The sequence below is a fragment of the Chiroxiphia lanceolata genome, chromosome 2, assembly GCF_009829145.1.
Source record: "Chiroxiphia lanceolata isolate bChiLan1 chromosome 2, bChiLan1.pri, whole genome shotgun sequence".
In the NCBI taxonomy this organism is placed as follows: Eukaryota; Metazoa; Chordata; class Aves; order Passeriformes; family Pipridae; genus Chiroxiphia; species Chiroxiphia lanceolata.
Window position 1 is genome coordinate 110200411 of NC_045638.1, and position 23558 is coordinate 110223968.

Below are 23558 nucleotides of genomic sequence, written 5' to 3' on the forward strand. Positions count from 1 at the left end.
GACAGGTGATAGAACTTTGTTTTCAATCAGGAAGCTTAAACATAAATATATTATGTTCTAAATTAGAAAAATCTCCACTCTTCCTGCTATCTAGTAGTCAAATAAAATATTTCAGAAAAAAAATATTACAGAGATGTCAGATTGCATTCAAGTGATCACAATGAATCACAAGAAAAACAAAGACATTACACAATTTTTCAGTAAGTGCATTCAGACTGTATTGCATATGCTTAATTCAGCACAGATAGCAGCGCTGAAAAAATCAGAAAGAAATAATAAGCTAATGTCTGCAACAACTATCACTTGTATACCTGTGTAAAAGGGAAAATAGGTCGGCAGTGCCCTTAACTGGGTTAACTGCTAGAGAGAGATTTCAAAGTCTGACTCTTGCAGTGTATGCTGGAAATAAGAAAGGAAAAAGCCTGCCTTCTTTCCTGACTCTTGTACAATCAGCTAGTTGGGGTACACCTCAGACTGAAATTAAGACATTAATGTTCATCCTAAAGTCCAAATTCTTTCTGTGTCCATATCTGTATGTATGAGCAGTCAGACATTTTAGAGGATGTGTCAGAATGGAGCGTTTTTTCCACATTTTTGTGTTTGCTGAGGCCTGAGAATAAAAAGCAAGCTATCTTTAACTTAAGTACGAAGTTCCTGAGTTCAGAAGCACATGAAATACTGAGTGAGAAAAATGGATGAAGCCAAAGAAAGTTGCTGAATTGGCAAGGAAGAAGATTCTCCTTTTGTTTCTTGATGCAGGAATCTCTGTGCTGCTCACTTCATCACTTTGATTTCTAGGTACCCTACTAATCAAACATTGTTGAAGCTACTAGACTCTTTGAAAGTATCTTAGTGCCTCTGAAAATGGTTCTCTTGGGTATAGGGCCTCATTTTAAGGTAAAGTCTGAACATTTTGAGTCATAGTAATTTAGCTAGTGTTCGTGTCTGCTAGGCAATATCAGTATCAGGAGATAGGTGAAGGATGGGAAAAAGAACAGAAGGAAAAAGTGTATAGTTCTTTATAATCCTTTTTTTTTTTTTTAAAGGTAGCAGCTTTTTCCAGGCTGTGCCCATGCAGAGGGAGCTCAAGAGCTCCCTGACAGTCTTGCCTAAGACTATTGTCTAGGTTGTGATTATTTTCTTTTTAAATTTTCCTTACAAAATGTGACAGAGGCAGCTGCTGAAACAAAGAGGTGGGGCAGCAGCATCTTCAAACAAAGTGTATTATTATCCTTCACAAGGAGAGTTGTCTGTGACCCCTTGATTTTTTTCTGTCACCCCATTTCAGCAGGTAGTGCTGGCTTGCTCAGGGACCATTTCAGTAGATCATACACATTAGTCAAGTTCCAAAATACCCCTTAGCACCATATGCTGCCTAAAGTATAATAATCCTTTAATCTGTCCACTGCATGACATCTGGGCACTTATTTGACATAATAATTCATGTCAGTTGTTCCTATCAGTATGTATCAGAGGTGGGAAGTGCCAAAGCAGTGGTGGAGAGATGAGGATTTAGGAAAATGCCTGTGGGGGAGTGCCTTGGATCAGGGGAGACCTACCTGTGACCAAACTGTCACTGATGTGTCTGCACAAAGTCTTTGTATAAGAATAATATTATCTTGAGATAAGCATAAAATAAAATAGAAAGGGGAGTACAAACTACCAGGACCCAAGTTACAGCAGCCTATTGACATTTACTCGATATCTCTTTATACCCTCTAGACAGCACAACAGATGTAGCTGTGTTTTAAGACATTATCATTCATTGAAAAAGGCAAAAAAGATACTCTTTCCCTCCCTCCTGTTCCCGGTAATCTCAGATGTTCACCGTGCATGCCGAGGGGGAGGAGGTGGAGAGACGAGCGCTGGTGGGAGAAGAATGCAATTATCCCAAAGCCTCCTGACGGGCATCCACTTCTTCCTTCCAGCTTAGCTGCTCTGACCACAGGCTGGGGGCTCGTGGGACGTGGACCAGATTGAAAAAGTGGAAGCAGACAGATGGTTATTTGTAATCATCATGTAAATGTAAATCCTATAAAAATGTTTTCTTTCTAAGGGCCTGGAAACTGGAAAGCAGGATTAAGGCATGGATATCTAGCCTAGAATAATTTTGACCCGGCCACCTTCCCTCCTACCCCATAAACATCGTGGCTTTATCTCCACTTCCTTTAAACAAATTGCTGGAGCCTCAGCCGAGGAAATTAATTCAGTTTCCGTGTAATTCCCTGAGTTTATGAGCATCAGTTTGACCGAGGCCTGGATTTGGGCCTAAGCTGGCAGGTGCTGGTGAGCAGTTGCCTTGGTAGCAGGGGCTCCTTTTCACTCCTTTCCCCCTCCCTTCCTGGCCCCGGCAGGTGCGTGCCCTGTGCGTGTTTATCTCGGCGCTGCCACTGCTGGATGTTCTCCCTTTCCCTGGTTACGCTCCTGGCTACCTGGAAATGGCCGTGCAGGGCTTTGCATGCCTTAAAGACCAACGTGACTGCTCACAGACATCTATCTTGTTTGAGCAGCATCGGCTTTTCAAGCTACAAAGAGACCGATCAAACTTTAATTAAACTCTTGTCCGCAGCACCACTGTGGGCTGTGTGTACGCGTTAGCTGTCCTTTCCAGCGCTCCAGTCCCTTGGTGCCTTTCCAGGCAGCAAGGCTTAGCCATCCAGAAGCTTTTGCCCTTCCAAGGCTTTGCCTTTTTAAACGTTTGAGCTGCAGCTGGGCTGGAGGAGAGGAGCATCTCCCCTCTCTGTCGCTGTCACAGCCGTGGTGGCCGCGTGGCAGCCCCTGGGGTCCTGCCCTTCAAAGGGAACTGAACCGGCTGCACTGTGGTGCCAGAGTTGGTAGGGAGGGGTGCCAGACATCTTTTTCTTTGTCACCCCTTGGTAAATCATAGAATAACAGAAAGGTTTGGGTTGTGAGTTACCTGAGGGATCATCTTGTCCCAATGCCCCTGCTGTGAACGGGGACACCTTCCAGTAGTTACTCAGACCTTCATCCAGCCTGGCCTTGAACACCTCCAGGGATTGGGCATCCACAACCTCTCTGGAGAACTGTTCCAGTGCCTCAACACCCTCACAGTAAAGAATGCAGGGAAATATCCAAAATGCAGGGAAAACCCAAAAATGTAGGGAAATACCCACGCAAGCACAAAGGGAGCTGCGTAACTTGCGTTAAAATTGGAATAAAGCAAAATAAGAACACAGGATGAGGAAGATGAGGCTGGTGAAACATTTTTCCCACCTGTGTTGAATTTTTAAAACATTAGTATTTGTGCCCTGCCAAAAGGGCCCTGAAGAGGGCTGGCTCCTCAAGTGAACAAAAGCCTCTTGCCGGTGTGTGGAAAGGGTGATCTGCTCAGGCACACTAATAGTTATCTGGAAGTACCCAGCAATTGTGGATAATTGGCTGAGGAATATTCTGCAGCTCTCAATCATTTTTCTGTTTTCACAGATGATTGTACCATTAGATATGGTGAATGCACTAAGCTGTGCTGCAACTTTTCCATTTACTCTGCTAATATGTGTGAACTCAACTTCCAGTCCAGGCTCCTTTCTTCTGTGGCTTCCTGCACCACTGGAGGGGGACAGCCAAGCTCACCAGCTCACACTCTGGTCCCCTCTTCCCTACTCCCCCTCTCTCGGGGTGATGTTTGGATGTTCTGGATTGGCTGGGCTGATCAGATTAATGTCTGTGCTTTTCCATTGTTAGATTGCTTTAAAAGCACTGAATCACAGGAATGGCAGCCTGTGCCCTCTGCTCTTTACCCTGTTTTTCTCTCTGCTTTTATTCTTTTTTTTTTCTTTTCTTTACCTGGCTTTTTCTTCTCACGCTCCCTAAATTTAGTGTTCCCTCTCTTCCTCTTCGAGTTGCTTTCTTTCTTTAATTTATATTCCACATATTTTTCTCTTATCTTTATCTTTCTGTCACAGCTTTATTTTTTTTCCCGATTTCTTTTTCCTCCAACCATTTTTTGTTTTTCTCCAAAACACAGAATGCTTTAGATGGAAATTATGAGATATATCTATTCAACACTCGCATATGTGCTGAGGTACAGAGCAAGATTAAGCAAGGCCTGTAGCATCAATTTTGTCTTCCATTCAAGCCAGTTTTGCAGTAAGACTTTGGATAAAGGAATGTGATAAAATCAAATCACCTCTTAGCCTCATATTCTGAGGCTGATTGGAACCTTACACAGTTGCTGGGATGATTCAGAGAAAGTTAATGTAATTTGCTGTGTATCACTGTTGGAAACTGTATTTGTCAGGTTTATATAGCAGAGTGAAATGTTCAAGGAAAATGCTGTCCTTAATGTTGCTGCCAGGAGTTAGGAATCAGGAATATAAAGCCATTATGTGGTGGGATCTGCTGATTTTCTGGGGATTTTCCACTAGCAGATTTGCACTGAAGTTCTGTAATTGCGAATAGAATCAAGCCAATAAAAACAATTATTTTGTGTGTAATGGAGGGAGCTGATTTTTTTTCCATTTGCCAGTTGTGAAAGTGTGTATAGCATTGTCTAGAAGTATTTTTTCTTCTTGTATATCATAGGGATCATGGAGATACAGGAAGACGCTTCCTAAAAAAAAACGATTTTGTAAGACTTTCTCCGATTCTTTCCCTGAAATTGCCATGGTATTGGCTTTCTTGGCTTTGCAAAATGTTGTACTGCCAAACAGTCAGCAGGCCATGATCCTTATCATAATGTTGCTGTGCAGTGCATTGCATAAGTTATTTCTTCCATTTGATCTTGAAGTTCTCTAAATTCCATTTCTGTCAATTTGATTATTGCAAATCAGAAGCGTACAAGTGATTCGTATTAATCAGAAATATTTGGGGATTGAGTTTTTTTGTTTTCTGTTGGAAAAAATATGTATCCATTGGGTATGTCACCTAAGAAGCCTTCAGGTCCTTGCCAGAGCTGCATTTGTTGCCAGCTCCATCCTATCACTTCTGTTTTATACTTTGAGAGTGAAACCTAGATAGTCACTCTTTTTTTGTGAGTCTGTTAGAAAAGGAATTAACTTCCAATTAATTCCCTCCTTCCTCTGGGATCTACCTGTGTATCCCAAAATGAGGAACTGTACAAGTTACCTTGTATGTCGTTCTGAGTGCCACATATACACAGCCCACTCCCCTCAGCCTATTCAGAAACCAATTCTTGTATGTATTAATCATATTTTTCCTCTGGCTTATTACAGAACAGAAAAATATTCCGTTTCCAATGTTAAAATGGGGCACATTTTATTAACATTGAAAGCAGTAAATTATCTCTGCTTATGAAATGAGACTGAGCAATTTCTGCTGAACTCTTCCTGACTTGCCCCTTCACTAGGATACAGTGTTTTCTAATTTCTCAGAGGGCCCTGGTTCCATTAAGGGCGAGAACTGTTTTAAAGCTCTAATGAAAGCCATACGTAGCTGAAATTCAAGGAGGGGCAATGCCCTAAATTCTATTTCAGTAGCTCATCTAGAGCTATTTTCAGTTTTATGTTTATAAGAATGTCAATTAACCTAGAGACTAGGACACACATGGAAGAATAACGATGAAGTGGATATCATTTTAACACACTGAAGCCAGCTAGTTGGACCTAATTCCTTATAGAAGCTTGATTTACATAACAAGTTGGCCTATGATGCCTAATTTAGTTCTCAAACAGCTCAGTGATTTAAATGCCCTTTGTTTTCTATGTCATGGGACAGCGCTGGTCGAAGTTGCAGAAATATTAGAACTAAATATATAGAAGGAAGAAATAAATGTGCTGGAAGCACATTAGTAACAGCTTGATTTCTCTGACACCTTTCAGAACTGGTGATCACTTTGGCATGTATTTGGTGATAACAGTAATAACAGGGATAACAACAACAGCCTTAATCAAGGTGTAACTCTGCAATTCAGTGTCGGTTCTGTCCCTTTTTTACCTAGCTTATGCTGAAGCTGGAGATCCAGGCAAGGCAGATATTCAGCATGTTGTTTTCTGTTATGAAAAGAACTGAACATCCTACCTGCAATGCTACTTTTTTAACTATGGAAAGTGACCCTGTCAAGGTTAAAAAGTGTAAGGGGTGCTACAGGTCTTTCCAATTTAAATGCAGAGCAGCATTCTTATCTGGAGAAAAAAGCAAGGGGAAAAAAAGCCAGGTGTGTGAAATCTACCTCCACTGGACAAAAGGACCCACCCACCAGCTTCTTTTATGAGATCTTTTATAGTCAATGTAAGATGCAAACTCATCACCTAATAATGGTTGAGACTTGTTTGCTTAATATTATATGTTTCTACATGTTTGGTTTTTTTTTCCTCACTTACAATGCCATCACTTCTAATAATTGTTTTCCTTCTTTCCCTCATTTGTTGCATTAGTGCTACGGGATGACTTCCGCCAGAACCCTACAGATGTCGTGGTGGCAGCTGGGGAGCCTGCCATCCTGGAGTGCCAGCCCCCTCGAGGACACCCTGAGCCCACCATCTACTGGAAGAAGGATAAAGTCCGCATTGATGACAGGGAGGAGCGGATCAGTGTGAGTACAACTGGCTGGTTGTTTGTCTGCAGACACAGGACACACAGCCGAGAGCAGCAGAACTTTATGGTTTTATAGCCTTCCTCACAGAGGCTTTTGGCAGGTTGCCTCTCCGAGCTTTCCCAAAGGAGGGCAGAAGGTTGTTTATCGCTTCTGGTTTGGCTCTCCACCCTGAACTTCTCTGAGGGTTGGTTTATATGTCCAGTGCAATGGAGATCCATTCAGCTGTAGATTTGGTCATGTAAGGTGCTTGGTTAGATGGGGGACTCAGTGGATGTCTTTGAGCCATTTGGCTTTATCTTTTCTGCATCTCAGTTCACTGAACTGTCAAAATCAGACTTTATATCAGAGAGGTGTTTTATAGGTAAATTCAGTCGTATCTCTGAGGTAGAAAAATACTCCATGGAAAAAACCCCCAACATGTTAGGATGATATTGGTGAAGTTGTATTTAGTGTAGTAATTTGGACATGCATTCTAAATGAAGACTGAAGTCACACTCTAAAGAATTATGACTCCTGAATATGAATCCATATTGACTTATTGAGTAACACTGGCTGAATTCTGTGACTGTTCATTTCTCGTAATGAGTGAAAAAGGATCCAGCAGAAATACCTAACTTATCAAGGGAGTAGAGATAAATCATGGTCTGTGCGAGCAACTGAGATAAATTAAGGGTGTGAGGACATCTCATTCCTAATTTTTAAATGCTTAGCTTTTCACCATTGATATTCCTTCAATAAAGTTTTATGTTGTATGTAATGATTCAGTGCTGACCTTATTCAACATGGACGTACTATCAGGAAGATTGTTTGTGGCTTTGGATGCCTAAGGAATGATTTCAAGCCAAACAACCTAAGTTGTTGCTATTTGTGGACCAGGCTCTCTCTGCTAGGGTCCACGCAAGAGTAGAGAAGGAAGAGTTGCAGGGAGCTGGATACCCGTTCCCTGACTCTCAAGTTTCTTTGGTTCTATTCCTAGATTATTCTGAAGCACCCCATTGTCTAGCCTGTGACGCTGTCTGTGACTTCACAAGCTGCAAATTTGTACTTTATTTCTTTGAGCTATCCTGCTCTTTCCCTCTACAAGCACCCTTTGTAGCCAAAAAAAAATGTTAAGTCTTACGAGACTCAGGTGAATTCTCAGTTTGGCCCAGATTCAGTCTGTTTGCCACAGCAAAGAGAGAAACTCTGTCTTAATCAGTGATCAAGGAAACTGTTAAGAAACCAGTAAAATGAACTAAATAAAACTAAATCCAACTGCCTTTTTCTTCTGAGAGATGTCAAAAGTGCTTTAAGTATCATCATGCAAGAAATACAAGCTCTTTGTGCTGCCAAGAGGCAGCAAGAAATGTAAACTTTGAAATGTAAAGAATCTAATGAACACCGAAGGAAAAAAATTAAGTGCCTCTGGAATTATTCAGTAGTTGAAATTAGTTGCAAGCTGAAATTAGTCAGTATGATAAAAATATTCTCTAGAACAGCTTAAATATTTTTAAATATATAAGTTTATAATTTTAAAGCTATACATATATTTACAAGCAAAACTTTAAAACGCCTTGACTGTGGGACTTGTTGCCCGAGAAGGCAGCTTTTTTTTTTTTTCCCCCCCGATACACTTGGTTCATCTGAAGTTAAAAATACGTTCCTTGTTTTGAGACAGATCCGTGGCGGGAAGCTGATGATCTCCAACACCAGGAAGAGCGACGCGGGCATGTACACCTGTGTGGGGACCAACATGGTGGGGGAGCGGGACAGCGACCCCGCAGAGCTGACTGTCTTCGGTAAAGTGACTCTTGCCTTTATTTCCTCTTCACCACAAATGCCATGGGCTGGATTGCTCTGGGTGGCTCATCAAAATATGAGCCAAAACAAGGTTAACAAAACACAGCAGTACTGCTTAGGGTGCATTTCACAGTTCCTGAAGAAGACAGATTTCAAAACCTGCGGTTTATAATGGTGGAGCTGTGCTGGCTCAAGGTTTTCCTTCTAGGCACGATGCTCTCCCTCACAAAATTGCCAAAAGTAATTAAGCTACTTCTAATACGGTTGACAATGCCTGCTTACCAGAGATTTGGACTAACATTGCCTATTTAAACAATTCCATGTTCCTGTGGGGTTGTGAAATCAAACCTCTGTAGGAAAGCACAAAAGAGCTTAGTTGATCAGTAAAACGCCTTTGGAGAAAATTATGAAATCAGTTTTCTGTATATAGAGAGATACTTTTTTCATTTGTTTTTTAGAGGGCATGAAACAGCTTTTCATCCTGTAAGCCAGGTGCTGCTGAATGAACCAAAAATTAATATGTTTCCTGTGTGAAAGAGCTTCTAGACCTGATAGGTGAGGCAAGAAGTTGTTAGGTAACATTCCCTCTATGGTTAGAGTCCAGAGCAAAAACAGAATAATAACTGAACCTAGAGCTGGATCCATCCTGCTAAAAACTGGACAAGAAGCAAAGCCACAGAATCCTGCTGTGGTACATACTGCAGGCATGGTTTTGTAGGAATTAGTCAAGAGGTTCTGAGCAAACAAAGGAAAATCAGTAAGGAAAGAACCCTCACTGCTAAAGAAAACACATATATGCCAACAAAAGAGAAATAGTGTTAATGTTCCCTCCTGCTACAGCTCTTTGATATCCTTAATATACAATATTGAAATTCCAAACAAGACTGTTTGTAATTCCAGTGAGACTTTTAACAGAAATCCTAAGGTCCTTTCTGAGGCAGATGCTCCTATTTTTTTTCACCTTCTGCCTAATATGGTGCACTGGAAAACCCAGTCATGTTGCCATCTCTGTGTTTGCATGTATGTGCAACTCAACATTCATTTGTCCACTTTAAAAAACCCTCAAACATATTATGGGATTCACAAAAGAAAAGTTTCTACTAGACAAGATCTGAGCAAATTCTACTGGATACATGACTGAATATTTCCTGCTTTCCAGCATTATAAGACTGTAAAGGCTTCCGCTTCACTTAGTTTGTTGTGGATTCATGGAAACATACAACTTTTAAAGGCAGAACTATTATATGTTTCAAAAAAAGCAGAGAAAGGATCTCTATCAAATTATTATGTCCTTTACAGCCAATCTGTTGAAGTTGTGCCTTTACACAAATGTGAAAAAGACATGACATATCTCCTTCATCAGTTTAAGTACTGCTAATCTCTGGTAATACTCCCTGTGGATAGCAAGCAAATTGCAGTCCTAAACTACAAAGCCCTAAGAAATCCTTAAGAAAATAATTTGTTAAAAAGCATTGAACTGTAGGAATGAAAACTGAAATGTGCATGTAATTTCGTATCCTGCCAGGCTATGAAAAATATTAGGTTTATCTTGGTATATACAAGAATACATAGCCAATTGCAATATTCTGATTTTTTTACAGGATATAGTCATAACAATCAACTTGCAAAAATACAGTCTAAAATTATTTGGTGAATACTGAACAGAATCAGCAATAAGTGAGATTAGATATTTTAATGTTACAGCATTGTGTTAGACTACCAAAAGAAAATTGTATTTAAAGTACTCTATCTCAGTATCTTTCTCTCTATAACTCCCCTTCTATCCAGGGATAGAAGGGGAATAAATCCAGAGACTGGGAAACGTCAGGTCGGCTGTGCATGTTCAAATTGGCTTCAGTGAGCACAGGCAAGACCAGGGATCATATGTTAAGTCCAAAGCCACCTTCTAATATGACTCAGAGGTTTGAGGAACATGAGAATTGGGCAAATTTTGAGGAAAAATAAGCTAAAAATAGCATAATACTTATATACAATTGATGTGTGCAACTTTAACTCTTTCGCACATATTTGAAAATGGACTTTACAACAAAAATAAAGAGATCTTAGCTAAGAGACTTAGAGAATTTAATTAGATGACTGGCAAGCCTAGAGCTGGTGATGATTCTGGAGAGGAATGCATATTAATTAGCTGATTATTCATTCCTCCTTTCCCAAATAGCAACCCTCAAAACCCTTTTCCTAGAGTGAAGGTGGCCTTAGTAAACTACACTACGTAGGAAAAGGAACTGTTTCATACTAGTTCTCAAACCTCTCCAGGAACCAGCCACTTATTACTTTTGGCTTTGCAAGTTTTTCTGTAATACCTGAAGTTCACTTCTGCGTGTGGCTCGTGACAGCTCTCTGGCTCCCTGTACAGAAAATTTAGCTGGAGGCATTGCCTCTGGAAAAAGTGACTCAGTGTGGTGGGAACTGGTGGCCTGAGGGGAACAACAGGGAAGCCTAACCTAAAATATTACACCTTTCTTGAGTTTAGAAACAATAAAATAAAATGGACAATAAGAACCTTGGAAAGAAGTAGGGGGAGAAAATAAAAGTTTCCCATGGGCAGAATATATCCACTTGGCTGGGTACCCATTCAATAACCCTTGCTGAGAGATAGTTGTGAATAATACATGTAGAACTTTCACAAAACAACTGATGTTTTGTGGTTTGTTGTTTTTTTTTTTTCCAAGCTTGTCTGTTTGAAACCTTGTTTTCAACATTCAGGCACTTCTAACTGTATGCTGGTAGTGTCGATGCAGATTGCATTTCTTTTGCTCCCAAGTCAGGATTCTTCCACTAGCAGAAAATTGTCAAACGTTCGTAGCAAAATACCATAAAGGAAACTGAGCATGTAGGCAGTGCTACCCAAAATTATTCCTGTGTTTTGAACAGTCACAATGATGCACTACATTTTGTTAGTCTTTTCTTTCAAGCACTATTGCTAGTTTTTGCCTTTATGAGGCTCCAAGGTGCAATCTTGGGGGAAAGCAAGAAGACAGGGGCTGTGACGGAGTTGTCCTTTAAAGGAAGTTAATGACATCAATCCTAATGCTCACAAAAAGAGGCAGCGTGGGACTTTATTATCCTAAAGGCCAATTTCAGAAGCGTAAGTGATACAAATTAGGTTGCTTTGCTTGTGTTTGGTCTCATAGCCTTTGGCTGAACAGAATTAAGGCAAGATGCAAAACAGAACCAGTTTAATTCCAATTTGTAAGAAAGCTTTGTTTGTAAATACATAATATGGAGCCAGAAATTAAATAAAGTGGGAATTACTCTTTAAGATAACCTTTATCATTTTGTCATGCTATTGCCCTGTTCTGAGATAAGTTTTCAAGTTGTTTTAGCTGTTTCAGACTCTTCTTTTTTTTTTTCCTTTGGACTTAAAATGATATGTTTGAAGTGCATGTACAAAGGTATATCTTGTATATTGATTCTAAAGCTCAGTGAAATCAATGAAAGCCTTAGTATATCAACTTCAAGAGGCTGGCATCAAGCAGTGGAAAAAGATATATTTAGAAGAGCCTCAAAAGAATATAAAACATAACTAAGAAGAGTACAAAAACGTCTTTAAAAGATATGTCAATTTGGACATAATAAAGATTGTTTTGGATTAATCTTTGATTTTGACTTTGGTACCTGACCCTTTTTTCAACTAATAAGGTCCTGTGGGATGAAGAGGTACTTTTGTCTGATGCTTGAAGAAGTATTTGTGTTTGATGTTCTGTAGATATTGTCAGGCTGAAAGAGAAGCCGTAGTTTCAGGAAGAGTATTCTGTGATGACATGGCGTTAGAGGAAAGAAATCCAAAAATCCTTTAATGAAGACATTGTGCCCCATTTTACTTTCTTGAGCTCTGCTTATGTGGAAGGCCTTAGCAGAGAGTCTTGTCCCATTGTGTCCTGGAAATTAGTCCCAAAAGCTTTCCCAGTCACATGGAAAAATCTACCAAAACCAGGTATGCATTCACACATCGAGACAGGGAAATCAGCAGTGTGTGTTTTGTCCTTCAGATGAAAGCTTTTCCAGGTTTTCTTCCAATACTTGTATTTCCCACTTGCAGTTTACTTGTGGCAATTTGCAAAAAGCCAGTTTGTCTTTACAATATTTGTTATTCACAGATACAGAGGAGCTGTAATAGGATAATGATACTGCTGTGAAAAAGGGTCTGATTTGGTCTCCATGGTCTGCATGGAATGGTCAGGAAAGACTGAAATGAACACGGCTGTAGACACATATAAAAGGAGAAAACTACTAGCAATGGATAAAAATAATTTTACTGCATATGCATGTGCCTCTTGTCAGTGCTCCATGCCTTTACTGGGCAAGTTTGTCTCACCTTGGGTGCTCCTTAGGGAGCAGAAGGTGCTTATTTCTAAATGAAAAATAGAAAAGTGCCTAAAAAGAGGCAGTAGAAGAATGTCTTTAAATATAAAGCCATCTGCTTTTGCAATTGTATTTTCATTTATTTGGCCAACATAGGTAAATTTAGTCAGATCGTAATATCCTGTCTTATTCCACGTCTTCTTTTTTGGCAGAGAGCTTTACTTCATCCAGATTACATTGTATTTAATAAAATATCTATGCTACTGACAGCATTCTGAAGTGAGATTTGCTTCCAACCATCTAATGTTTCCTTTTTTTTTTCTTTTTGCATCAGAGTGCTAAAGGGAAAAAAGCTTTTATTTTTAACATTTGCTATTAAATCCCTCCCCAAAGCCTTTTAATTTTTACTTTAATACTCTTTCTAGAACACAAAAACATTTTAAAAAAATTATGTCTTTTCTCCAGCAAAGACAGAGAAAACAATTCCAAATCAGATTGAGGCTCTGCATTATGGGGACCATCAAATCTTTCACTCTAGCAGTTGCCTCAGCAGAGAAAATATATTAAGGTAGTTAGGATCATTTTAATTAGATTGAGGCCCCATGTATGGCTGTCTAACTTTTTGAGGAACAGAGAAAGGGCAATAATACATCTGAAGGTCATCTGAGCCTCTCTAATAGACTGTGATACTCAGACCAATTGTTAAATATGGGAAAAATTGAGTTCTGAGGTTAACTTGTGTCAGCACCCAAAGCAAGGAAAGCATTTTCCTGTTTCTGGTTAGGATCTGTAGGTTTCCTTGCAGTGCATATCTCGAGCTCTGCAACAGATTGTTAGATGTGTGTCCAGATTGCATTAACAACCCCCTTTTATAACTGCAAGCAAAGTTTATTCTGAAGTTATAAAGGTCACCTTAGTAATAGCGTGACTGGTTGACATGACATATAACCATGACCTATTTTATAGTTCTCTTCAAAGATTTTTAATATTCATCAGAGAAAGTCTGGGAAGTAGGTACTTTATTTACTCAGTGAAAGCTTATAAAATAGCTATATTAAAATTTTTATATATGTCTGTGATTTTAATTTATCACCCTTTCTTGTTGTTTCTCAAATATATTGTGTTCTGGATGCTGTTGACAGAATAACAATGTTTAATTATACCACAAGGCTTTATTTATGGGCAAACCATTTCAGAAGGGAAAAAAAAATAAAAAAAAGATTTTTTTGTCAAAATTAGCTCTTAAACTAAATTCGACCTGGCTGTGTGAAGAAACCTTCTTTATTTAGCATGCTTGGGCAGGCAGCGCTCTGTCTCCTGAGAGATTAACATTGTAAGCAAGTTATGCAGGTGACTCAAATCCAGTTAATCTCATATAAAGAATGTTAATTGCATTGGCAATGGCATTCGCTCTGATCACTTTATAGCTGTATAATTAGCTATTGGACACATTCAAGGGGTTTTCTGAGTGATATAAATACAGGAAACAACATGAGAGGTAACTTGTTCTTTCCTGATTCCCGCTGTGCAAAATGCAGAGATGATGGAAAAATGGAACCAGCAGTTAATGGTATCTGCATGTCCCCGCTAACTGGGATCTGTCCTTTCATAGCTATTTATTTTCTAGAAACTTCTTAAATGTTTTTGAAAATACGCAGTTTAAGAAGCTGATCTGAAACAAACGTGTGGGTGTATGCTCCTAAATTGCCTAGGTGTGGAATCCAGGGATTTAGCTAATGACCTTTGGGCCATTTACTTTCTGGGTTCTCCTCGACATGCGACAGGGATTTTTATTTCTTCATCTCCTGTGGAGAAGAATTTACAGCCACAAGTAGCAATTTCATCAATATGCACACACTAATTTCTTAGCTGTTTACATACAGCTTTTATAAACGTGGTCTAAAATAATTTTTGTGTGCAGACCAAGCCATTGTGCAGGTACACACAGTTATTTAAATTCAGTGTGGGTATACCAAGGGCCTCCAAATCACCAATTAAAATGTCAATCTGGATCTAAATTTCTTAGTTTAGTATCATCTTTGAAAAACAAATACCAAAATGAAGAATGTATTATGTATGAGCTCAGAGCAGGGTTTGGTCTGAGATCTACTTAGGAGAGCAGCTGCGAATAAGATGGTGTTGCTAACCTGCAGAAAGTTTCATAAAGAAATTCCCATCTAGATTCACATAGTTACAGGTGGGCCAAGTGCATTGCTTGGCACTAACGTTAAGAAATAATAGGGTTTTTTACCTTGTCCAGTTTTAATAAGTTTGTCAAACTTAAAAAGGCTTTATCTAAAATATTCTGTGCCTGATTAGAAAACTGATTTTAATTTATTTATTTTTTAAATTGCCAAAATAATTCAGTCCTCTCTGAAAATGTGGAAGTTCTTGCAGTTTTGAGTAAAAGGAATAATTGGAGAGAAATGGGCAAAGGTTTGAAGGAGAGGAATGGAGGAAGCTTTCTGTCCTGAGAACTGCAGGTCCAATACAATATTTCTGGGCTAAGATGAGACAAATTGGCTAAGGAAGCAGTCAGCAGCTGGATATGGCTTGTACACAGACTTGAAATGTGGAATAGTAAAGATTTCAATGTGTGGAAAGAGACTAGAACTGAATTTACTTGCCCAAACGTTGCTGAAACCTGCACGTTCTGGGCAGGAACAGGACTAGGACAAAAGCAATGGTTTGGGGAGAAGAATCTCTGCCCGTTAGACATATTCTTATCTCTATCATCTGGAAAAGTGCTATAGATTCTTGAGCATGTCTATTCTTCTGCTGACAAAATACGTTTTCCCCTGCCAATAGGTCCCCCTGCTACTATCATGGAATTCCTATCTGATGCTGTCACTCATTTGCATAATTGCTAACAGGTGGTTTTGTGTTCCTTAATTTTCTGACATTCTGATTTATAAAAGGGGTGAACATTTTTTTTTGTCTGCAACTGAATTAGATGGAAGCTGAGCTTTGAACACACAAAATTGGTGTTTAATTCTCCCCGCCCCTCAAAAATTGCCGGTTTTGTGGCTCAGGTTGGGCATAAAAATTTAGCAGATATTTTTTGTCTTGCTTTCTAAGATCTCCATCACACCTTGGAGAGGAGTTACGAAAATAAGTGAGTTGCTCATGAAGCTTTAAGATATGTGTAATAGAGGTCATGAGGAAATTAATAATTCTGCCTTTGAAGTGAAGTTTGATTAGTATGACAGGAGGCCACCCACTAAACAGTACAACTAAAGCAAAATATTAAACACCTGCTCATTAAATGAACACCAACAATCTGGAGATGTTTGGGGAAAAAATGATGTGTTATCATATAATTGCAACCAGTCCCATAAGGCATGAACAGAAAGGAAGTGATTAACAGGCACGCAGGCAGCCTTAGTTCTGGCAGTGAGGTGCTGCCTGCTTGATTTTGCAACCTTATTAACACTCTTTAATGGTTTTTATTTTTATTATTATTTGCATATAACGAACATGTATAACCAACCTATAAACTCAGCTCTGTAGTTATCAAGACAAACTGCCCGAGTCAGAATCTGGTATTGCTTGCATCCTTGTGAATTTTGAGTAATTTTTTTAAGTGACATCATACCCTTCAACTTGCTGAGAATGAAATGTGAAACATAGCGTGTAACCAGTTTTAAACGTCTTTATGATAAATCCCTGTCTTGAGTGGAAATACTGCTTCATATAAACCCAGTCTTATAATGGTTTGACTAGCATAAATAATTTATGACAATAAAAGTGTGGTATGGTTGAGAGGACAGAACAAAATTTATGCAATCCAAAGGCAACTTGGAAACTCACCCCAGTGACATCCTTTCAAATGAAATTACCGGTACTTGGAGTTTGTACCAGTGTCTGTATTCAGGGTACTGCACCAGGACCACTGAGAGCAGATTGTGGCTCTGCATCTGGATTTTAAGCAGGCCTGTGCAACATTAGGGTGATTAATAATATTTGTAGCTGTGCAGGCTAAAATAACAAGGGTAAACAGAAGTTGTTATCCAGACCTTAATTTGGTTTTCCATGGTGAAGTCGGCGAAGGGAAGCTCTGTCCTCTGCCCGACACTCCGCAATTGCCTGAGACGCCTAACACCGAGTTTAAATTTTCCTCTGAAGCATCAAGGTATTGATTGTTGCCAAAGGCAGGCTGACTCCATTGGCAGCTCATATATTGCTAGAGCGGGCAGGAGCTCTCAGATCAGGCTTTGTGTGTGGAGCAGTGCAGAGCCACAGCATTCCTAGGGAAGGGTACAGGCTCAGAGCCCTGTGTGCTGTCCAGCAGGGCAGGTGGGCAGTCAGTCCTGGCACAGGCTGCCTTCTGGTGGCACTCCACTCTTCCTTGAGGGCCAGATGCGACAGCCCCTGCCTCTCCAGCCTGGCAGCCCTCTTCCTGGCTCTTTATGCACATCATCAGTTCCACTTGTCTGAATTTGTGGAGCTCAGCCTCCTTTCTGTGTGGTGGATGGGTAAACAAAAAGATGCTGAAAAGTCAAAAAATGTTCATTTCAACCCTCTGACTCACCAAGGAATTTTAATGTCTCTTTCAAGAGCGGCCCACGTTTCTCAGGCGACCGATAAACCAAGTGGTGCTGGAGGAGGAGGCCGTGGATTTCCGGTGCCAGGTGCAGGGGGATCCCACACCCACAGTCCGGTGGAAGAAAGATGATGCGGATTTACCGAGAGGAAGGTGAGAGCAACGTTCACGTTCCCCACACTTTCAAATTTCAGTTGTTGAATAATGCTGGAATCCATCCCTACTACTTACAGCTTGTTGTCTGACATTATTTCCGAGATTTATTTCCCTTATGGCTGGTCTTTGGCACTACAAAACTTGTTCCAGAGCCAGCTGAGCAGGGACACCCAGTCTGGGTGAGTTGTCCGGGTAATGGATTCCTGCGGAAGGAAGAAAAATGATTTGTAGGTGTTGTGAGCACATGGGTATTCATTGAATTTACTGGAGACAGTAAAGATGTTTTAGGAACGTATTAGTGAGAGTAGCCTTCAGAATAATATGCTGATACCAAGAGGGAGACAACTTGGCAGGAGAGTTGCTCTGTTGCACTAGCAGAATGGATTAGAGGCACAGCACTGAGGTGGGCTTTGCTGGCTCCTTAGTTCACTTCTATTAAGTCTTGGAGAGAAACCTTCCTCTTGAGGAAACAAAAAGCCAGACTAGCACAAGCATAAAGCAAAGCTGAAATCTGGAACAGGCCCCTTGTGTTCGAGAAAGACTCGTGTATTCTGGAACAAACACGGAGAAAATTCCAGAGTGAGCAGGGGCAGAGAGACTCTCCTGCAAAAGAGTATTAAATTAGTTTGGCTCCTTTCAGCTAACAGAACAGCGTTTGGTCCTCATTTTCTGGAACTTTCCTTGTTTTGATGCTGAATCATTGTTGCATTAAAAAATATTAACACAGAAACAGGTCTGGGAACAGGAATTAAAACCCAGGTTTCCATAACCCAGCAAATCCTTCTTGGCCTTGTGGCTTTTAATTTCAACAGCAGATCTGAATAGCACCACGGTTTTTTCCCCCACCATAATTGATCTTTTCCATCAGTAGAATGTACTAATGGAATACATAATCTAGAAAAAACTTTTCTACATAAGTAAGATAGGTATGTGTATATACATATAAATACTTTAAAAAATTAATTTTCTTGCAACTTAAACAAATTAAATAGTGACTTAGCTGTTTTGCTAATAACACTGGCAGATGTGTACGCATGTAATACACAAAATATTATTTTGAAGAGAAGACTTTTAGATGTTAGGATGGATTTTTCTGTTTGCTTAATATTTAACCATGCACTGTAGAGTAGTGCACAGTAAATACACTGTGCTTCTGTGATTTATTCTTGCTGTTGTGCAACCTCTGTTGTTTTAAATCGTGTCTACTTCTTGGTCTCATAAGCAGTAGTAATAGATGAAGAGCCAACAGTGTCTTTGGTTAGGTTGCATTTTTAATAGTTTCTTTTTTAATGTCTCTGTTACTTCTTTTTGTTTTTTATCTTACTGTGAAAAACGTAGTACTGTGTACTTTGAGATAATTTTTCATGTTCATTCATGATGTATTTCTAAGGAAGAAGAAATTTAGCAGGAAGCATTGGAAGAGTTTTCACTGGGCTTTTAACTAAAAGGAGAGAAGGTTCATGGGATGCGTTCTGATAATAATCAACTTCAGACTCCAAAACGACTCTCCATGTTTTGCAGTGTTTTCACACTGCTGTTTAACATTTCATTAATTGTGTTTTGGCATCTTAAAACAGAAAGTGAGGGTATGTCTCCATCTATATCTGTTTCCCAGAACATCAGAGGGGTGGGTAAGGAAGGGGCAAGGTTGCAGAACCTCACTCTGGAGACCACCTTGGGGGACAGAGGACCAACACAGCTCCTGCCCACGCATCAGGTGACCACCACCTGAGCCACGTGGATTGTGGTCATCCAGTAGAATCTGACATCTGCACTTCAGAAGCAAACACCTCTGATGGACAGCACTGTATGTTTTCTTTTCTAAAATGTTTCAGATGTACAGCAGAATACGTGAGCAGAGTCTTCACTGTCCAAAGAGTGGATATTTCCAAATAGGAAATATCCACTGAATGATGCTTCATCAAGGAAGATTAACTTGGAATGTCTAAAACAAAAGCTATTGGTGGAGGGGTTTTTTTGGATTTTTTAAACCCAGCAAAGAAATTTGCTCAAGTGTAGTCTGAAGGAATAGATAGATGCATGAGAAAATGATAATATAGCAATTTTATAAATTAAGAAGATTATGTCAAAGTTTTTTCTCCTTGATGCAGTGGGAGGTGGGGTTTTGGGGGTTTTTTTGAGGTAAAAGAGAAATTAGCATCCAGCTTTTGAGCCCCTGTATTTTAAGTATTTCAGCATCTACAGTGAAATATAAAGCCCTCAAGGAATTCCCTTTGTTATTCTTCCTACATGCATAAACACTTCTTCTGAGCAGATCTGTGCAGCTATTTGTCTTATAACTTTCAATATCAATTTCCTGTTTCTACAGCTAACAACGTTCTTTGCACATCTGTCGGTTTTAATTTTTTCAATAATTTCCTTTTGGCTTCATCCCTAGATTACAAGACAATTATAGTAGGTACCTGTTTCAACAATTACTGCAAATTTTTAAATGTGTCTGTTGTTAGTTCGACTTCCAAAAGTGTCTAGTTCAGTGGCAGCAAAGTGGGACAAACTGAATTTTTGCATTTTGTTTCTGTAATTTGCTCCTGGTGAATGCCAGAGTCAGTAATAATGGATCCATAGTCTTTCAGAACTCCTTCTCTGTTTTTCCACCTTACTTACTTTTAGGTTTTTCTTAGTGACATGTGCGAAAGCAATCACAGTATTTTCTGGTGACAAGTATAAATAGTATTGCTGTACCGATTTGTGTGTTGAGTAATAATTGGAAAATAATTTGAGACTGTTGGAGTTTTAATTATAAAGGTCCCTGATGAACAACAAGCATCTCCAGTTGCAGTTGGATTAGAAGAGGAAAAAAATCCCAGATTCTAAAGAAATGATTATGTTTGAAAGCATCATTGTTTATAAAAAATTAATTTGGCCATTTGTTGAAAAGTCTGTGTAATTAACCAGAACTGTATGAATAACCATGCTTTAAAACTTAGAACAGTTTGTTTATTCTGAAGGTGCAAAACTTCATTCCAAATTTTAGCTGCTTTGAATTGATGATCTAAACCAACTATGGTAGTCTGTATTTTGAATTTAAAACCTTAAAATGGTTCTTTGAGTGGAATTTTTCAAAATGCCAAGGAAACGTTGATCTCACTGGCAGTCACAGGAAGTTACTTGTCCTGTAGACCTGGCTTGAGATTTCAGACTGTGATATGCATCCTGGAGCTCTTCTGCATATGTCTGGACAGGAATTAAGAAAACAGTAAATACTAGATGGAAACAGTGTTGTGACTTATGTATGATGACCATTTTCATAGTTCTTTTACATTGTGATCTTCAGTCTTAATTGTAATCTTCAGTCTGTAAAATCCTAGTTAGATCCCAAACTGATCCCAGCAAATTAATAACTTGCTGGTTTAAATGTTGAAACAGCACCAACAGGGAGAAACAAAATGCAAAGTGAAGTCAGGGGTGTGTAAAGCCTTTTTCCAGAAGCTGCCCATTTCAAATCAGTGACCCAAGACTGAAATGCATTGTAAATCAAAGGTAGGGGCGCATGGTGTATATTTTATTTTAATTGCTCTAAAAATTCAGCATCACACCATAGCCTCTGCAGTACACAAAGGCTAGGGAATAGTTAATCAAGTATGACTCATGTCAAACCACTGGAGGTGAACAGGATATTGTGGGGTCACCAATCCTATGCCTTTGGCTGAAATATGAGGTTCACTATTTCATGAATATTTTCTTTTCATTATAAGTGACACAAGGAAATGGCACAAAGATTGTAGTGAAGTGACTTAGACAATTGTGGCCATGCATAATTATTAGGACCTATTGAAAATGAAATAAAAATTGTCTTTATGCATTGAAGTCTCTTTCCAGATACACGCTCAGATATCTTTTCCTTTGATGTCTTCTTGGCAGAAATAGAGATTATACCTTCCTGCTAAAGACCTGATGGTCTCCTCTGTGGTGGGAAGCTCAATATGACCTGGATCCACTTCTGATTCATCTACTTTTTAGTCCTGGTAACAGGAAGAAAGTGATATTATTTGAGGGCCTCCAGTATGAGAGTGGCATATCTATGACTAGCAATTTAATAACATTTGAATAAGGTTTTCACAGTGTTTCATTTCTTCAAATTTTCTAGCGAAGCCGAAGAGAGCAGCTGCATGGTCTGTAATTACATAGCAAGTAATAAGGACTTTTTTTTTTTTTTGTAGGAAGTGAAGAGATTTTCAATTACAAGTCAAAATTTATGACACACTATAATAACTGTTTAAACCTTTTATACAGAAGAAGCCAGCAGTGCCAGCTCTTCGGGAGAGTGAGGTTAGCTCAGCAAATGTATTTTTCAGTTGCCTTAAAAATGACTGAGTAGCAATCACATAGGCCTTTTTTTTGCATTCCAGCCCAGAACAGCTGTTTTAGCTCAGTAAATACATCTTTAATGAAATTATAACCTGCTCTTTTAAGTTGCACTTAGAGGCACTGTCTGATTAGGTGGATATTGTACTAGAGATGAAAAGTGGCAACTGCACCAGCAGGAAGAGGTATTTGTTTTATGCATCACCCAGGCAGCAGGAGTGTAGGCAGAAAAACCAAGAGTGATGCTTCAGAACGACTATGGTGTGTAGTTTACACAAGGTATATTGCTAAGTGTTGAGAGATTGTAGGTTATTAAATGAAACAGAGAAGTGTCACGCAGCAGTGAAAACCACAAACAGCACAGTAAGCTTTCTTATTTGCTGAAGATTAGCAATATTCATTAAAAATTACTTGGGAAAGAGCATTCTTAAAGCATGGAGTTAAATTATATATTCCAATATGTATGTTAGCTGCAACAACACAACTCTGTGTAGGTGTTAGTTTTGCTATGTTTTTAAAACTGGATGCTTTGTACCTGAAAAGTGATTGCATTTGCGAAGTCTGGGCAGAAATACTGTCACACTCCTGATAGTACTTATTGAAAAAGTACACACCTATAATTTCTCTGCTTTCCTCCATGGCATCTTGTGAGACCAAAACTAAGAGTAAAACATGAAATCTTAAAAAATATGTTACTGTCTTCCAGACGCAAATCTTTGAAATGCATTTAAATGCAGCTGGCAGCAAACCTTATCCTAATGAACTCAGAAAAGCTGGATTCCTTAAGAGGAGATCCAGAAAGGCCCTGATGGCAAGAGAAGTTCTGCATTTGTATTTTTCCACTGTGGTGGGTTGACCCCGGCTGGATGCCAAGTGTCCACCAGAGCGTTTCTATTATTCCCCTCCTCAGCTGAACAGGGCAAAGAAAATATAATTAAAAGCTCATGGGTCAAGATACGAATGGGGAGAGATCACTCACCAGTTACTGCTGTGGGCAAAAGAGACTTGATGTGGGCAAAAATTAGTTCAATTTATTATCAACCAAATCAGAATAAGATAAGGAGACATAGAACCAAATCTTAAAAACATCTCCCCCCCGCCTTCTTCCCTGGCTCTGCTTCACCCCTGATTTTCTCTGCCTACCCCCTCAGAACAGTGCAGGAGGTGGGGAACGGGATTACAGTCAGTTCATCACGTGTTGTCTCTACCACTTCTTCCTCAGGGGGAAGACTCCTCACACTCTTCCTCTGCTCCAGTGCAGAGATTCTCCCACAGGCTCACAACCTCCTCCAGACATCCTCCTGCTCCCTTGTGGGGTCCTCCACGGGCTGCAGGTGGATCTTACTCTGCCATGGACCTCCATGTGCTGCAGGGGCACAGCTGCCTCACCACAGTTTGTGCCCTGGGCTGCAGGGGAATCTCAGCTCAGGCACCTGGAACACCCCCCCCCACTCCTTCTGCATTGCTCTGGGTGGCTGCAGAGTTGTTGCTCTCTCGTGAGAGCTTTGGTGGGAACCTTGCATCTAACCAGGGTTCAACCCACCACGTTCATAATCGCAGGATGTGGCCCTGTAAGCAAGGGTAACAGTAATTTTTGAGAGTAAACAACAATGCTACATAATTCCATTTATATTCTGTGGATGGGATAGTGAGGTATTTAACTACAGCTCCCTCTAGATACAACGAAGGGGAGACTGACCTTTCAATGAAATACGAGTTAATAACACTACAGTGCTGTGTGCTTTGTTCGAGTTAATATCTGTGCCGATTGTAACAAAATGCAGTCTAATGTGTATTGAAAATTAATTAGAGTAAAGAGTGTGTTTTAGTAGTGTAATGGATATAATCTTTGGTTACATCAGCAAATTTCTGTTGCAATTAATAACAATTAATGGTTTTAAATAAAGGGTCGGC

General features: G+C 39.6%; 1 protein-coding gene across 22 annotated transcripts in view; it reads left to right on the top strand.

The window, feature by feature from the left end:
* ROBO2 (roundabout guidance receptor 2) overlaps positions 1-23558 on the top strand; it is a 1060454-nt gene that overhangs the window by 902919 nt on the left and 133977 nt on the right. For all 22 annotated transcript variants that reach the window (XM_032678944.1, XM_032678942.1, XM_032678955.1 and 19 more), the window contains 3 exons: positions 6354-6511; positions 8172-8292; positions 17177-17315. In XM_032678944.1, the coding sequence (XP_032534835.1) occupies positions 6354-6511; positions 8172-8292; positions 17177-17315 (418 nt within the window). The remainder of the gene's footprint in view (positions 1-6353; positions 6512-8171; positions 8293-17176; positions 17316-23558) is intronic.